This window comes from Bos mutus, chromosome 4, assembly GCF_027580195.1.
Source record: "Bos mutus isolate GX-2022 chromosome 4, NWIPB_WYAK_1.1, whole genome shotgun sequence".
NCBI classification, from domain to species: Eukaryota; Metazoa; Chordata; class Mammalia; order Artiodactyla; family Bovidae; genus Bos; species Bos mutus.
This window is the reverse complement of record NC_091620.1, coordinates 8,551,399-8,569,536: the sequence shown is the minus strand read 5'-3', so window position 1 is coordinate 8,569,536 and position 18,138 is coordinate 8,551,399. Positions and strand designations below refer to the sequence as shown.

At 49.6% G+C, this 18,138-nt stretch overlaps 1 protein-coding gene across 2 annotated transcripts in view; it reads left to right on the top strand.

Annotated features, from left to right (window-relative positions):
- Positions 1-18,138, top strand: part of PLXNA4 (plexin A4) — a 480,825-nt gene that overhangs the window by 83,150 nt on the left and 379,537 nt on the right. For both annotated transcript variants that reach the window (XM_070369025.1, XM_070369026.1), the window contains exon 3: positions 11,185-11,367. In XM_070369025.1, the coding sequence (XP_070225126.1) occupies positions 11,185-11,367 (183 nt within the window). The remainder of the gene's footprint in view (positions 1-11,184; positions 11,368-18,138) is intronic.

Below are 18,138 nucleotides of genomic sequence, written 5' to 3'. Positions count from 1 at the left end.
GATGTCCGACTCACACTGCCTGTCCCCTGTCTTTTCCCTCTGTTGCTCTCTCTGCTGTGCTTCACTTTCTCACTTACACTCATACTCTGTGCAAGACATCCCTGAGGCTCCCCGTTTCTGTGGTGGATCCTCCCCCACACCCCCACACCACACACAGCAGCTCACACCGCAAGTACAGCTATGTACCCACGCCCGTGTACACACACACTTGTGCACACACACCCCTAGACGGTGTGCAATGGCCCAGCCCAAATCAGCAGCCGAGCCTCTCATTCGGTCAACACACAGACCAGCCTGACTTATCCATCCGGTTCTGCCTTTCCTTCAACTCCTATCATCCTCTCAGGGTGGCGTCTTGGCCAGGATGCTGGCCTGCGAGCTTGGGTCTTTGAGTCTCAGCCAGGTCCATCTCATGAGAGGTCACTGAGCTGGTGAGCGGTTTCCCTTTTGCTTTGAATCATACATTTCGTCTTTTAGAAGGAGGCAATAAAACCATATCCCTTTAAGAAAGTATGCCGAGACTCCTAGGGAAAGACAAATACAGAGACATTCATAAGTGATGATAGACACAGAACACCTTATATTTGTAGAACACTGAAATAGCTCATGGCATCATCCGTATAGTCTCCTTGGGTTACAGTAACCACCTGAGGAGACAGAAAGGGATTTCATAATATTGCTGTGCTTTCATACTTAATGTTTTTTTTTTTCTCCACCGATGTCTGCTTTTGAGAAATTTGGGCTGTGCCAGACCCAGATGTTATGTTCGGAATCCCGGGCCTGGAGCGTGCCCACCCGCCTTCCCTGCCATCCAGCACATGATATGAATACAAAGTCAAGGCCTTTGAAGGAGAGGAGACATTTCCAGCTAGATCCTCCCTGTGGTCACCTTCCTGTGCTCCTCTGGTTTTTGTAAGGCAGAAGGGAATGGCTCCACGTTGGCACACGGCGCTGGCGTCACCTTATTTACAAAGTTAGTGGAAAGAAGGAAAAAAGACAACTCACGGAGTTCTCCATTCAGTCCCTCAATTTACATATTTTTTTTTTTATTTTTCCTAGTGAATTGGGCCCTGCATGCCTTCCGCATATATGAAACGGCATCAGCGGGGGGAGAAGAAAGCCTGCATCTTTTCCCAGTCTTGGTGTCATTACTGTGTCTCTGTCAGTGTTCCAAAATATAATGGGATTTGTTCGGCTGATTTATCCTGCGTGCCGGCAACATTATCCAGACCCACACTCGGGCCCGAGGAGCGAAGAGGGGGAAGATGCATGGCAACGAGACTGGGGCTAATAAAATTTATTCCTCCTAACAAGGGAATGACCTCCTCCGTAATTCAGCCTGGCGAGCGGGGCCACTGCTTCCCAGCGCCGGCCAGAAAACACACAAACTTAATCATTGTGGTGTGCCCCGCTCCAATTACCGTTCCGGTGGCGGCTCAGGTTGTCTGCAGTAGACAGGGAGAGCAGTGGGGATGTGGAATTGATGGTCTGGGGATGGGGAGGTGGCTCTTGGTCCTTGACAGGCAGCCGCTGGGGACCTCTGAAGCTTAAGGTACCCAAGGAAAGGGACGCACGTGCGGGTTTTGCTTGGTGCCATTCCAAGGCCTTCTTCGGTCTTTCCCAGGGGTCCAGCTTTGGCTTCTGCACTGAACCCATCGTGGAGGTTACCTGCAGAACTGGACTAGTGGAGTTTCATCCGTGTTTCTCTTGCTTGGCCAGCCTGAATCTCTGGTCATGGTGTCCTGGCCCTTTGCTTACCCAGAGGGAGGAACCTGGGGCTCTCAGCAGCTGAGCTAATGAGGAGAAGGTCAGGGCTTTGATCCCTGGGGTTCCTGACTTGGAGCTGCTCTTTGCCTGCCATGCTCAGCAATTCCTAGGAGGGGTGCATTGCTATGGCTCGCCATTGGTTACAGCCTGGAGTGGGCTTAGTGTTCCTCTCTTGGGAAAGCAGCTCAAATTAGTGGCATTAGTTGCCTATTAGAAAGATAACTTGTTATCATGATGAGTGAATGGCCACTTAGACGACCCGTGTTTTGGTACCCATCTCTGTGAGATGCTTAGAAACAGGGCACATAGCTCGTTGGGAATCTCGGTGTGATTCATTGGGCTCTTTTTCCAACCCCAAGACACTTTTCACAAAGCCCCTTCGATAATGTGTTGGTCTAACCAGGTTACTGTGACTGCGGTTTGCTGGCTTCCTCTCTCTTTCTCTGTACATTCACTTCTCCTTCAATCTCATTGAAAAAGACACAATAAAGAGCCGTTCTGAGATAATGTGTTAGTAACTAAGTGGATGAGGTCTCCTTCATGCTCTTTTCTTGACATCTGGGCTCACGGCCGAGGTGTGGGGCCAACCTTTGCCTCTACTGGGGTTTCTCTGGCTCTGAAGTGAGTTTGACTGCCTGGGATCAGCCTGGGTCCTGGGCAGAGCTTCAGACAGGGTTAGAAAGTATGAAAAAGAGGAAAGTTTATGAAAAACAGTAAGCAATCGTAGGGCGATATTGTCTGAGTTTTTGGATCTCTTTGTTTTAGAAACAAGTGCTCAAGGCACATGGGAATATTTTATGGCGAAACAAGCTTTCTGATGAGAGTAACCTTAAGCCAACCAGAGCCTCCCCATGAGGTTCCTGCCTCCCTGAGGACTCTCCCTGCTTCCCTCCCTGCCTGCTGTCAGAGGGCACACAGAGTCGTCTCCAGGGATAGATATGCTGTGGGCATCAGAGCCTGGCACATCTATGAATGCCGTGGGGTCAGCGGTTCTATTTGAGATCTGGCCCCAATAAGTGGGGATCATTACTTTCCTGCACTGCAGAGATATACAGCTAGAGTCTGTATTTAGACATGAGCTACTGTACTTACCTGATCAATATCTCCCTTTATAAAGGAATCCCGCATGTGTAATTCACCTAGTCCCTGTTTCCTGTGGAGCTCTACTCTGGTCAGCTCCCAGTATATGTGTGTGTGTGTAAGTGTATTAATTAGTGGGTACATGTTTGGGGCCGCTGAGCATGAAGAATCTAAAGACCTTTACTCTTCCACATCAACAGGCACCTCTTTTTCTTCTAACTTGTGTTTATTTTATAAACTTCAGCTTTCCCTCTCCTTAGGGACAGGTTGGCCCAGGAAAGGAGGAAGCCCACTCTGATGACTGGCCAAGGGCCTCCTCCAGACAGGAGGTTCGGTTTCTCCCAGAGATCACAGAAGGGCAGGAGGCTTTTCCTGGATGGTAGCAAAAGAAGTCAGGCCTGTCCCTCCAGCAGCCTCTCTTATCCTGTCATGTTGAGAGACCAGTTCCCTGATCCTGGTCCCTTTGGCGCCACCCTCCAGCACCCTAGAGGAAGCCTCTATGTAATGCCACTTTTTTTTCCCTCCAGACTGGGAATTTGGGGTTCTGGTATCTATTTCTCAGTACCTTGATAGAACACGAGAGGTCATTTTTCTCTTCTGTAAAATGGGGCTGTTCAGTTCTAAGCTCTGGGGTCAATTTCCTCTGAAATTGTACAATGTGTGAAAGCATGGCCATGCCCTGTCCTGGATGGAGAACCCACAATTGACCCCCAGTGTTGCCTCTTCCTTGAAGCCTTACTGCCCCCCTCAGCAGTCATGGTCCCACCCTCTGTCCCTCCAGCCCCGGTGCACAACTGAAGCTGGGCATACATGGCCTTCTCTAGTCATGGACCTGGTCTGCAGGTCCTCTAAGCCATCTTTCTATTGTTAGGTCCTTACCTGCTGCTTGGTGCCTAGTAGATCCTCCTAAACTCTCTTAAGCAAAGTAATCAGCGAGGAACAATAAATACTGCTGTCTTCATTTAGTGCCTCAGTGTCCTCTAGTGGCAACGGAGAGCTCCAGTAGCACAAGAGACCAAAAGTTGGATGGAAAAAGGCCCAACTGAAGGCCCCACAGTGGGTGAGCCTGGGAAGGTCTCAGATGCCTTCTTCCCCATAATGGTCCAGCCTCCTAGCTTTGGGGGTGGGTGCAGGGTGCTCAGGACTAGATGGCTCGAGGCTGGATGCTACTTTTGCCTTCAGAGAGAGCTGGAGAGTGGGTTTGCTCCCAGATGGGAGGATTCATCTCCCTGCTAGGCCAGGAGCTACCATGAGCAATGGGAGGACCAGGTCTGACTTTGTATTTTTCCTTCCTGGGTTCAGAGACGGTGGCTGCCAGCTCAGAGTGGTTGGCAGCTGTATCCCCAGGTGGAGAATTCGCCCATCCCCGCAGGCTCACCTGGTCAGCCTCCTTTGGATCAGTCTGGGATATTTGTAAACAGTGGATGTCTGGGGTGAAGGGGGAAGCCTATGGCTATGGAAGAGACCAGGTCCCAGAGCTGAGCTAATTGGCCCACAGGGGCATGGACCTGGTGACCTTTATCTCATTAACGCTGCTTTTGAACCACTGAGCTCTGGTCTAGTTCTGGTCTTTCCATAATAAGGACTCGATCTGGGGTTTCTGCAAAGGTGGGGTGACTAAGGGCGGGACTAAAACAGCTCCACCCGGCAAGAGGGATGCATCTGGAACCAGGCCGGGGGCCATGCTAGCCAGGACAAAGAGTGATTTCAGAATCAGGTCCCCACCCAAGGCCTCATCACTGGAGGGCTTCAGGATGGATTGGCCCAGGTTATCAGGGTGGTGGTGGGGCAGGGGTCAGAGGGTGATGCCCACTGTCTCCCAGGTCTACTCCTTCTTCAGCCGTTCTCAGGGGGTCTCCGCAGAGACCACCAGAAACCGCTGGGGTCCCTGGTGGCTGCTCTGCAGCTCTGCCCTGCAGCCTGGGGAGACTGAGCAGGAAGGATGCTGGCAGCACTTAACATCCCCTTTCTGTGGAGATGATAGAGCTTTTCAGAGTGCCAGTCTGTCTGCAGAGTGGGAGCAATTTCCCTGTAATTGGTAAAGTGACCGTAACTGCTCTGTCGTTTGTATGTAGCGACACGTAATTGCACGGTAACCTTTGCCGCTGAGTGCGAGGTAAGCGCGGTAAGCTATTAGATTGTAATTCGGAGTGTCAGCTCTGGCTCCCCACGCCACCTTCACCACCGCTGCTCGGCTCGGGGAGGCGGCCACGGGGCCCCTCTGCCTCCAGGTCTAGTGGGTCCTGCTCTGGTGGTTATGCTTGTCACATGGCGTTCTCTCCTGGGCCTAGTCTGTGGCACCCTCAGCCAGGAAGAGACCCCCGTGGGTGACCTGGGATGGTGCTTCTTACTAAATCATCTGGAAGGGGTTAAGATACAGATCTCTGAGCCCCAGCTCCAGACTTTCTGATTCAGTAGATCTGGGGTGGGGCTGACCAGAATTTGCATTTCTAAGGAGCGGCCCTAACTCTAACCAGGGCTTCCTTGGTGGCTCAGATGGTAAAGAATCTGCCTGCAATGCAGGAGACCCTGGTTTGATCCTGGGTTGGAAAGATCCCCTGGAGAAGGGAATGGCACACCACTCCAGTATTCTTGCCTGGAGAATTCCATGGACAGAGGAACCTGGCGGGCTACAGTCCATGGGATTCTCCGGGCAAGATTCTCTCAGATCTCAAAGAGTCGGACTAACACACACACCCAGCCCTAACTCTTCTGGACCTAAGACTATTTCTCCTTTATTCAGCCTCATTGGCCTTGATAGATCTTTAGGAAGAACCACCTTTGCTCTTTCATCTTGATAACCTGAGCGCCTTTAATCTTGATCACACCTCTCTGAGACAGGTATCATGAATTTCCCCAAAGATCTAAGACTCACAAAGGTTATTTGAATTGTCTATGGATGACCTGGAGTCAATCCCTGGGCTGGGAAGATCCCCTGGAGAAGGGAAAGACTTCCCACTTCAGTATTCTGGCTTGGAGAATTCCATAAACTATATAATCCATGGGGTCACAAAGACTCGGACACGACTGAGGGGCTTTCACACAACACACAAGGATAACCAACAGGAACCAGAGCTAACCACTCTCTTGTTTGTTTTTGCTGTTCAGTTGCTGAGTTGTATCCCACTCTTGTGAGACCCCATGTGTTGCAGCCCACCAGGCCCCTCTGTCTTTGGGATTTTTCAGGCAAGAATACTGGACTGGGTTGCCATTTCCTTCTCCAGGGGGTCTTCTCAACCCGGGAATCGAACTCAGGTCGCTTGCACTGGCAGGTGGATTCTTTACCACTGAGCCACCAGGGAAGCCCGACACTCTCCTAGCACTTACTAAGGGCCAGACATTGTTCTACGTGAATTAGCCATTGAGTCCTCTCTACAGTACTGGGAAGTATATGCTTTTATTATTATTGTTATCCCTATACTACCCATGAAAACCTGGGGCACACAGAAGTTAAACAACTTGCCCAAGGTCACACAGCACTAAGTGGTGGAGCTGGGATTCTAACCTAGGCTTTCTGGCTCTAGTTCCAAAATAGTGTTAGCTATTTTGAGACTCAGGTCTTTATTTAGTCATCCATCAATTCATCCATGCATTTTCCATTTAATGTATATGTCTTAACCTATTATGAACTAGGAACAGAGCTAAGGGTACTGCTGCTGCTGCTGCTGCTGCTGCTAAGTCGCTTCAGTCGTGTCCGACTCTGTGCGACCCCATAGACGGCAACCCACCAGGCTCCCCCGTCCCTGGGATTCTCCAGGCAAGAACACTGGAGTGGGTTGCCATTTCCTTCTCCAATGCATGAAAGTGAAAAGTGAAAGTGAAGTCGCTCAGTCGTGTCCGACTCTTAGTGACGTCATGGACTGCAGCCTACCAGGCTCCTCCATCCATGGGATTTTCCAGGCAAGAGTACTGGAGTGGGGTGCCATTGCCTTCTCCGAGCTAAGGGTACAAACATGCCTAAAATACAGTGCCATCCTTGAGCTCATGGCCAGCCCCCAGAATCCAGTGGATCACCAGTCTCACTTTACAAGTCAGGCACCCCATGAGGACATCTGTGCAAAACAGATCTGGTATCTTCATAATGGGAGAAGGCAATGGCACCCCACTCCAGTACTCTTGCTGGAAAATCCCATGGATGGAGGAGCCTGGTGGGCTGCAGTCCATGGGGTCGCTAAGAGTCCGGCACGACTGAGCGACTTCACTTTCACTTTTCACTTTCATGCGTTGGAGAAGGAAATGGCAACCCACTCCAGTGTTCTTGCCTAGAGAATCCCAGGGACGGGGGAGCCTGGTGGGCTGCCATCTATGGGGTCGCAGAGTCGGACATGACTGAAGTGACTTAGCAGCAGCAGCAGCATCTTCATAACGGGCCAGAAGGAATCCCAGAGGCTATGGCCCTGTCTGAGGCTTTGGGGTCTGTTCACAGGGTGCCCACTGCATACATTCCCATGCAGCAGACCCTAATCTTTTCCCTGGTAAGAATGAAGCTGCTGTCTAATGAATAAGCCCTGGAGAGGTGGCCAGAGCTCATTCGTGGGTATTTGTGGACTGGCAGGGGACAGGGCCTGCAGGCGTGCCCAGCTCCTGATTACCACAGAGTCCAGCCCCTTCCTGGCTCCTCTGGCTCCAGCTCTAATCTTGCTGTTAATGGGGCCCAGGGGAGGGCTCGGCCAGGGCTGGAGGAGCACACACTCTCCTTTCCTGTTGCCCAAGGTGCTCAGGAATCCACTCCAGCCTTTGCTTGTCGAAGGTGTTCGCCAATTAGGCTTCCCTTCCACAGGTCCTGGCATCTGCTCCCTACACCCCAGCCCCCCAGGGTCTGCAGGCCCTGTGGGACCCTCCCTCTGTTCCTCTCCTCCCATGCTGCAATTACTCTGATGCTTTGGCTCAGACTCTGAGGGTGGTGTCCTCAGAGAGCTATGCTCTGGCCGGGGGCACGCAAGGGCCACTCCCTGCTGCACCCTTCCCCCCCCGCCCCCGAAGGCTGTTCTGAGCAGGATTTCCATCAGGAAAATGAACCCGAAGAAACACTGTACCTTGAGAGCTCCCATTTAGCCAGTGCCTTCACACCTGTTGTGTCACCTTGGTCTCAGGATGAGCCAGTCTTGCTTTTTACTGTCAAGGAATGGTAGGCCCAGAGAGTGGGAGGAGGCTGTGCCAAGGTGTATGCTTGGGAAGCTGCTCAGCTGCCATGTGAGCCCAAGTCTTGTGTTTTCTCCCACTCCTTCACTGTTAAAAATCCTTCCCTTATCAACCTCGGCTGGAGGAAGCGAAGAGTAAGACCCCGCCCCCACCCTATGCCACAGTTGGGGACCTCAGCTTCCATGCACACCCAGGCTGGTGTCTGGTCCAGGCTCCTGGCCCAGCATCTCCATCACCCTTTTTCAGCTAGGGCTCCGCTCAGATGGGAGAAACCAAGACACAGGGGAGTCTGAGTGGGAAGCTATCTTTGTCTCCAGAATCCTAGGGCCACGGTAGGAGCCCCAGTTGAGGCCTTTGCTTCATTTGAGCCTGATGACAATACCATGAGGTCAGCAATTTGGGGATGTACCTGCAGGTCTAGGTGAGGAGCCCGGAATCTGCCCCCTGTGTGGGTCTCACAGGGAGCTGACTTGAGCTGAAACCGGTGGAGTCCTGGCTGCCAGGACACCAGGCAGAGCTGTTCTCATGCCCCCCCACCATGAAAACATTCCTCACCAGGGCTTTTGCAGTGCAAGATGCTGCCATGGTAAACACTTGTGGGTCCCTGACTTTCTGCCTCTGAGCAAGCAAGGATTTAATGCAGCCATTGGCTGAATACACACTTTTGTTTTTGTAGGTGGATGTTTTTCATCTCATGTTCTGCCCAGTGAAGAAGAAAGGTATCTAGTTACTTAAAACTCAGAATTGCAGTCCTGGGGGCTGAACAACCTGAGTCGTGTCAGGTCAAGGTGGTGGGAAACATGGACAGCCTTGTTCCCTGCCTCAGTTTCCCCTTGTGGAGAGTGGACAGTCCTTCAGCCTTATCCACTTGGAAAATGGTAGTAGTGGGTGAGATCCTTTGGCTAATGGCAGACATCCTGGTAGCACAGTTTAGGGCTGAGAAAGTCCAGGGTGAGGACAGGACCAGAGGCAGGAATGTGCAAGGCCATGAAGATCCCTAAGCTGCCCTCTGAATGCTTGGCAGTCACCGTGGTTATGTCTACCAGGGAGAAGACATTGTCTGTCCTTTATCTGGGCTTTGTCCTTCCTGTTTCCTCTCCATCTCTTTTACTCTCCACCCTAGCTGTCTCTCCCTTCCCTAGTTCCTCATTTTAGGAAAGAACCATAAACATCAAACTGGACCTTGAAAGCTTCCTCCTGCCTTTGACTCCTGCAGTTGTTTTTGGAGGGAGTGGAGGTAGTAGAGGCTTCCCTGGTGGCTCAGACAGTAAAGAATCCACCTGTGATGCAGAAGACCTGGGTTTGATCCCTGGGTCGGGAAGATCCCCTGGAGAAAGCAATGGCAACCCACTCCAGTATTCTTACTATAGACAGAGAAGCCTGGTGGGCTACAGTCCATGGGGTTGCAAAGAGTTGGACACGACTGAGCGAGGTAGGGGTTGTGTTTGGTCTGGGCTGTTGGATTAGATGATGCGAGAGAGGCCAAAGGCAGGATGTGGGGTGGATGTCTGCTCTGCACGAGGCTGTAAGTGCTCCCTCCCTGCCCTGGCTGCCCCCACCACAATAAGAGGGAGGTCGAGATGCTCGGCACACAGACATTGCCTGTCACCCCTGCCCCCCACTGCTGGGAGGGAGCTGAGGGCCCCTGAATCCCTGGAAAGATTGGAGTTGGCCACTTTGACGTGGCTCTGCTGGCAAGAGCCTGCCTGCTGGTTCTCCAGAAGCCTCTTCCTTTGGCTGGACTGGAGCTTTTAAAAAAATGACACCTTGTATTTTATTTCCCTGCTTTCTCCGAAAAGTCCAAAGGCGTTTACAGGCATGAGCTCTATAGGCTTTATGGATGCCCATCAAAAAGCAGGGTTTGTTTCCTTCATTTTTATAGAGTGGAAAATCAAAGCATAGAGAGATGGAATGACTCTTAGGAGAGACAGTTCTTCTGAGAAAAAGGGGAAATCCATTGTAGGATCTTTGAGCCTCAGGGAGGTCTGTGCCAACCCCTAAGCTGCTCAGTGGGGGGGCACTGGAGGCCCCTCAGCAGCCACTGTCAAGGTCTTCGCCACTCCCTAGGAGGACTCCCTAGCTGTGACCCTCTGCTAACATGGGGATCTGGGAGGCTGGAATAAAACAGGGAGAGACTCAGCTAAAACACTGCAGGTAGGGTAGGGTGCAGAAATGGCTTTACTTGTTGGTTCCTGACTCCTGAAATTGTCTTGGAATCAGAAGCCAGAGTTGGGTCCCTGTGTCCCACAGGGTACCTGGGAATCCCGGGAATGTCCTCTTTAAGGGATGCTAAGAGGTGTTCCTGTGAAAAAATGGTTTAGGAAATAAATTGTTTGGAAAAAATGCTGAGAGAATTTTAAAGCTATTTCTTCCTAAAAAGACTTTTCAGACCTTTTTTTGTAACAATTAGAAATATCTTAAATGATGTTAGAATGCACTGGGTTTCAGGACATTGCCCAAAATCCTTTGCCCAAGGAACCCGTTTATGATGGAAAATCCTGTGGGACTTGTGTTCCATGGAAGGCATTTTGGGAAATGCTGGTGAGAGTCTGACAGTGTCAGGGCTGCCCTTCTTCACTATGCTGTGAAAGAAAAAGGAGGCTGAGATGGGACATAGGGAGGCACCTGTGGCCCGACTGAATTCAGCCACAAACTTTCCACTCCTCCCATTGCTCCTTTCCCCAACCAGTTGTCCATACACGTCTCTGCCATGGTGTTGGCGTACACGTATTAACATTCCTATTTTTCTGTTCCACACCTTTGTGTCCTGATCTGTGTGTCTGCTCAACAGTAAGTGTGTAGATATGGAGACCTTGCCCCACTCACTCCTTATCAGGGATGTCTGGGTCCCATTCGCGTGAGTGGTGGCCAGTACCTTCCCAAGTCATGGTGATGATGGGCTGTCAAGATGGTACCTGGAGCAGTTGGAGGTGGGGCAGAGAGGCTGCAGAGTATGGTAGAAAGAAGACTCCAGGGATCTGTGACTTTCTGCCATGTGACTTTCTGCAATCTACCTAGATGACTGTTGACAGGCAACCTAGTTTCTTTGGAGCTGAGTTTTTCATGTGATAAAGCAGAGATTTATACCAGGTGATTCATTTCTAAGGACTCTGCTAGCTCCAGAGTTTCCTGACTCAGTACCTCCGAGAGTTGCCCAGCTGCTTGCTTCTAATTCTTCTCCCTGTTCCTTTTCAGCTCTTAACCATTGATGACAACTTCTGTGGCCTGGATATGAACGCCCCCCTGGGCGTGTCAGAGATGGTGCGTGGCATCCCCGTCTTCACAGAGGACAGGGACCGCATGACTTCTGTCATCGCTTACGTCTACAAGAATCACTCTCTGGCCTTCGTGGGCACCAAAAGTGGCAAGCTGAAGAAGGTAGGACAAGGGGTAGTCATTTTGGTGATTGTATGGACAGCCTGTCCCCAGCAGGATGAATGTTGGCTTGTGTTCTCTTACTACCCCGGGCCTGGTTGGTGAGTGATACAGGTTTGACCAAGAAGGTGTCTTGCTGTTTTGAGGTCGACAGTGGTATTCTTGTCCCTTCTCTGCCTTCACATGAGGATTGTTGTGGGACTCACACTGGGTGAGTGTGTGGCTCCACCTCTTCTGTGGGCTGGTGTGCTCCTGAGAGGTGTGCGTCTCCAGGCTCCTAGTCTAAATGGTGTGCTCTGTCCAATGTGGGCTTATGCCCTAAGGCAAGACCCTTATTAGGCATGGATGGTTGGGAAGGATGGACAGGGGCAAGGGATGTGCCTGTTCCTCCCTCTTCAGCCTTTCTGGTTTGTGCATCCATCTGGAATCCATTTAGGGAACAGATGGAGGAAAGTATATAGTACCCACTGGAATTGCTATTGGGGCTAAGAGCCAGATCGTGGGACAAGGAAACCATGGATGCTGTGGGAGCACAGAAATGCCTTCAGGTGGAGTTGAACCGTGTGATCCGGGGACATGAGCTTTCCTCCTCGTTCTCCAGAAGCTTGCTGACTTCAGTGGTACTGGGTGACCATGGCTTATCCGCTGTGTTTCATGTCCCCATCTATGCAGAAGTACTCTGTCACCTGCCTTGGCTTGGGATCTCATCTTAGTGGGTTGGCACTGGTCCCCCAGAGTGCCCTTCTTGCTTGGACCAAAGCCTTTCTAAAACTCAAGGCAGTAGGTCCTGTTTTCTATTGGCCGATAATCATACTTCACGCTTTCTCCTGGGAAATACTGATGATGCCATGCGGAGATCCTGCTTGTTTTAATTAGGCTTCCCCTGGAATTTTCTGGACATCGTGTGGTTCAGATGGATGAAGCAGCGGTGCCTTATCTGAGACCGAGTTTTGATGCCTGCTTTTCTCTTTGCTGTGTTTGTCGGTATGAGCTTGATGGTCAAGGGGAAATGCTGTCTGCAAATCTCGAGATTGTACCTGTTACCCTGTTCTATGGTGTGACAGCCCATTCCAGCCATTGTTTTTCTCTCTTCAGATTGTGCATCTTTGTGGAACAGGTGGTGGGGCTGGAGGGTGGGAGTGTGGAGGGGGAGAGGCAGGGAGCAGAGTGTGTGTGGGTTGGGGATGTGTGTGGAGCAGTTACATGGCTAGCGGCTGGAAGAGAAAGCGTATGTTGGTGAAATGCCATGGCACGCAGTGAGAGTGATGCAGGCAGCCCACCACGCGTTGGGATCACCCTCCTCATTGTAGTGTCCTGCCTTCTATGTCAATGAACAGATTCATTTAACCTTTGTCCTTACAGCTTGAAGAATGATATTTCCTAGTCACCTGCCTTTCTGCGAAGACTATGTTAAACGCAACTGAATATTTCCTTGCTGCCTTGGCCTTCTCGTTGTGATTACTACTCACACAGTGGACAGGGCTCATGGACGCCCAGGGAGGATGCTGGGAAGTGCAGGCGTGTTGTGTCTGATCGTTGCGGCCTTCCCAGCTCTTCCTCTAGGGCACCTTGTCACTTATCCCTTCCAGATGCTGCCTGGTCCACATCAGCACCCTGCCTCCTCCCTGAGCTGCAGCTTCAGCTTTCAGTGAGCTGGGAAATCAGATAACCAAACTTGCTGAAATTATGTCTGATAAGCCTCCGTATAAGCCAAGGAGGGGGAAGTCCACGAGCTTTAGAGCAGGGACTTCGGGAAAAGATGTCTCTGTTGGTTGCTCAGGTGATTTCATTCTTCATGAGGATTCAACGAGTTCGATTTGCTGGCAAAGTGGATTCTAAATACCAAAGTCATTCCCATATACAAGTCACACAGTGAAATGTCTGTTGACCTGCTTTGCTTGCTCTGATGGTTAAATAAGCACTGTTGAGGGGTTGCACAGAGTCGGACACGACTGAAGCGACTTAGCAGCAGCAAAGGGTAAATAAGTAAGTGAAGGAACTGGGAGTGCTTTAGGTCTTGTCTCTACTAAGCCCATCTCAGTGGAAGGGAGAGGTGACTTTTTTCAATGTTCTGGAAGGTTCCAACCCCCTCAACTTCCTACCAGGGGCCAGAGGATCTTTTCACTTGCTGGCCAGACCAAGTAGACCCTATAGAATTTTTTTTTTTTTTTTTTGCTATTGTCTGAGCTGGTGGGTATATGGTGTCTGTGATATAAACATTGAGAATTCACTGCAAACAACAGAACAGAAAGTTATTTTCTCTTGGGGGGCGGGGGGAGATGTTTCCTGGCCATGGCTGCATCGTAAACCTAAGTTGGTTGACTTGCAAATAAACGTGTGCTCTTGGTCAGAGGGTGGTCAGAGGCTGATGGGGGCTGACTCTCTCACCTGTGGGAGCCGGTCCCCTGCTGGGGGTCAGAGCGAGGCCCGTCTCTGTGAGTGGGGGCTGAGGACACCTCCAGGACCCCGGGCAAGCCAAGTGCACACATACATCCATTGTGGGGCAGGCTGTGAGCAGAGCCTTGCCTTGAAGTGTGCCCCGAGGTCAGCCAGGCTGGCCATGACAGGCCACACCTGACCGGGGGCTTTAGGGCTTTATAAACCGTGGACTGGCATTTCTCATCTTTTACTTTGGAGCAGGGGGTGGGGGCGAGGTTCTCTTTCAGTCACCTGGGACATTACATTTAATTTCCAGGACTGTAGTGGCACTGGTGAAGCATAAACATTTGAGAAGTAGGGCCAGAGAGTCATGTGTAGGGGAATGAGCCAGTGGCCCTCCTGGGGGAAAGCCAGGCCATGGGGGCAGCCAAACTTTCTGCTCCACGAGCTCAGAGTGGTGGCCTTTTTAATAGTTTTGCTGAAGCCCAGCTACACTCCTGCAGACTCAGCCGGCCCTGGGGGACAGTCTGAATAGGGAAAGGAAAGCTGGGCCGCCGCGTCTGTTGTTTGAAATAATAAAAAGCGAAACTGGCCCATTTATTTATTTTTTTCTAAACAATAGAATTCCCCACCACTCTGGCTCACTGAGCACCACTCCCCTTCCCCTGTCATAACTCTGTCCTGCTTTTCCCAGAGGTTATCAGGACCCCATTCACTCTTTGGGCAGAGACCCAGCCGTGGAAAGCTGTGGGGCTGCAGGAGGATTTAGTGGGAAGTTTTGTGAGCTACTGAAACTGGGGGCTCAGGATAATAGAAATCATACAGCCGCCGTAATTACAGAGCCGGCTTCTCTGAGCCCTGTAATAATCTCCCGCGTGAATCAAGGGCCTTGCAGCGTTCTTTGCGATATGACAAGGGACTCAAGGTGGGAAGGCTGGGCGGGAGAGGGTTAGGGGGTTTGCTAAGAGTAAGGGACTTTGCTGTGAGTTTCAGGAGTTCAGGAGCTAGTCTGTGGCAGCTATCCATGGGCTGCCCTGAAAATTACTGACTTTCCATTTTGTTTGAAAGGTATGGGTCCCCATCATTGGCAACCTTGTCTCTGATGACCGTAATTTTACTCCTTTAGTGCACACATCACATGAGGCAGGGGGAAAGGAGGTGAGGAAAGTACCAATTTGGATGTCTTTTATTTTTTCTGATCTGTGTGTGTGTGTGTGTGTTATGGCTGGCATTGGCACATAAATGCTCCAGTCATCAGGAGGTGCCTAGAAATTTAGGAATAAGTTATGGGCTGTTACAGTTTCAACTACAGGTTAAACTCTTAAGGCCAGCACCATTCTGATTTGCTTTAAGGTGTCCATATAAATCTGAAAACCTTTGACCCAAGTTGGGGAAATGAGGTCAGTGTTGCCTTGGAGGACAAGATCTCTTTGCTTAAATATTCCAGCTCCGATTTCTCTGTCTCTTGCATTTTTACCACTAAGTGATCATATTTTATGGCTGCTGTTCAGCAGTGAATTACTGCCTGACATTAGTGGGAGAGACTAATGTTCATCGTGAACCAGAACATCATAAACTTTCACTTGAGGTGTGATTGCTCCTTTCATTTTGTGATTGCATCTTTCCTGGGTGTTTTGTTAGGTTGAACTGCACACACCAAGGGGCGGAGCACTGGGAGAATGTGGGGTAAGCAGAACCCTGGCTGGCCTTGCTGTTGGCTTGTAGTCGGATGTGTGTGTGTGTGTGTGTGTGTGTGCACACACACACACAGCCTCTCTTGTGTGGGTGTGTGTCAGCATGGAGAGTCACAGGAGTAGAGAACATAAAGTCATTCTTCTTGGGAATTGTCATGCAGCTTAATTCAGTCTTCCTACATTTTTTTTGTGAGCCTGTTTGAATTTTGTTTTTTTTTTTTTTACTTTTTATTTTATTGACATATAGTGGATTTATAATATTGTGTTAGTTTTAGGTGTACAGTAAAGTGGTTCTGTTATACATATCTAGCTTTTCTTTTTCAAATTCTTTTCCCTTGCAAGTTATTACAAAATATTGAGTAGAGTTCCCTGTGCTATATAGTAAGTCCTTGTTGGTAACCTATTTTATATCTATTTCATATATAATAATGTATATATGTTAATCCCAAACTAATTTATTCCTCCCTCTCTTTCCCCTTTGGTAACCATATATTTGTTTTCTATGTCTATGAGTCTGTTTCGTATATAAATTCATTTGTATCAGATTTTTTAGATTTCACACATAAATGATATCATACGTATCTGCCTTTTTCTGTCTGAGCCTGTTTGGAATTGATTTGCCTGTGTTCCTTAGGCCCTGAACACAGATCCAGAAGGGCAACTAGCAGAGGTGGAGGGAGACTCGCCTGAGGCTGTGTCATTCTGAACATAAGCTCTCAGAAACAGCTGCTGCCTGTGTGGGTGTTTCTGCAGTGCTCGAGTCACAGGGCAACACCAGATCAGAGGTGTGCAGCCCCTGCCTTGCAACTTCCTCAGTGTATCTGAGAACTCTTTAATATTCACCTGGAAATTTATCAAAAAATCAATTGATAATAACTAATAACAACAACGATAATAACAAAATAAAAACAATAATAATAACAACAATAAGTTAACTAAAAAGAAACTCATGTCATGGAAAGCTCTCTAGATGACTGGAGGCATCACAAAATTCAGTGGAGACAGTTGAAACTCCAGCTTGCCCTGTGATCAGAGCAGAACCTGAGTGTGCCAGATATAAGGTTTAGTCATTCCCTCTGTTATGTTGTTGTTGTCGTTCGGTCTCTCAGTTGTGTCCAGCTCTTTGCGGCCCCATGGACTGCAGCATGCTGGCTTCCCTGTCCTTCACCATCTCCCAGAGTTTGCTTAAACTCATCCATTGAGTCAGTGATGCCATCCAACCATCTCATCCTCTGTTAGTTTTTCAAACCAGAGAGGCTTTGCTTGTGGGTAGTCACTCAAGCAGAAGGGAAAAAGAAATGTTGAAGTATCAATGCCAGACAATTTCCATAATGAGAAGAGTGCATCAGAGTTTTGGCTTTTTGTTGTCATTGTTGTCGTGCTGTTTTTGCATTTCCCACCCCTGGTTTTGCAAGTATTAGGCCCACGTAGATCTTAACCTATGGGTTGAGTGAGGGGGATGCTGAGGCTGAGATGCTGCAAACAGAAGAGTGCAACAGATGTTCCAGGGACCCTCCTTTCTCTGACTTCATGTCTAAGGAGGGACAGAGAGATGGCTGGTCATTCAAGCCTGGGGGTCCTGGGACTGGCCTTCAAACCAGCCTTGCCTCGTGCCCTTCCGTCCACTCCTTGTGGCCCTCCTCCCTCTTCGTTTCAGTCTCCTCAGCTGGGCTGTAGGCCTTTTTGTTCACGTTGTACCTGGGAGATGTGGCAACCAGCTCAGCTGGCAGTAGCCTCTTGTGTGTGTGTGTTGGTCGCTCAGTTCTGTCCGACTCTTTGTGACCCCATGGACTATAGCCCGCCAGACTCCTCTGTCCATGGAATTCTCCAGGCAAGAATACTAGGGTGGGTTGTCATTTCCTTCTCCAGGGGATCTTCCTGACCCAGGTCTCCTGCATTGCAGGTGAATTCTTAGCATCTGAACCATCCTCTTGGGCATATCTTATATTCCTGAACAACATCAAGCCCTCACTCAACCATCCTTTTTGTGTAAATGTGTTCCCACTTGTGCTATTTTCTTATCCTTCCCTACTTTTCACTACTCAGCCCTGAGGCTCACCCTCTGTCCTGCAGGTCTCTGGGCGGGGATCCCAAGCGGTCACCAGTGCTGACCCAAGTGGGGTTAGAGTGGTGTCCTCTCAACGGTGCGTCTGCTGCAGCCCCTCTCAAGGCAGTTGGACCCCAAGAGCTGGGGCTTAGACTTGTTCTCCTCCTGGTGTCCTCTTTAAACACACTTTGAGCTTCCCAGAAAATACTACCCTGGAAGCATTTGTCGTTCTTTTTTCCAAATGATCATTGCTAGTGCACATGACTTAAGGAGATGATTTTAAATGAGCTTTGCCAATTCAAGATTTATTGATACATGTGTGCCATTTTTTTGAATCATATGTGTGTATATATATATATATATATCTACATTTGTGTAGAATGATCCTGATTATAAATTAAAGCACAGACATTAAAATTAAAGAAAGTGCTGCAGAAACACCCCAAATCATAGAGCGTGCTCAGTCAGCTGATGCTCAAATGCCAGGCACGCTGGAGGAATTTATCCAGTGACACATGCAATTGAAGTAAAATATTGTGCTTTACAAGAACATATCATTAAAATGAAAACTAGCGGCATATCAGGAGTCTGGCCATGTAACCAAGACAACAAAGATGGGAAAGGATGAAAGGCATGATGTTCCAGAGGAAAAGG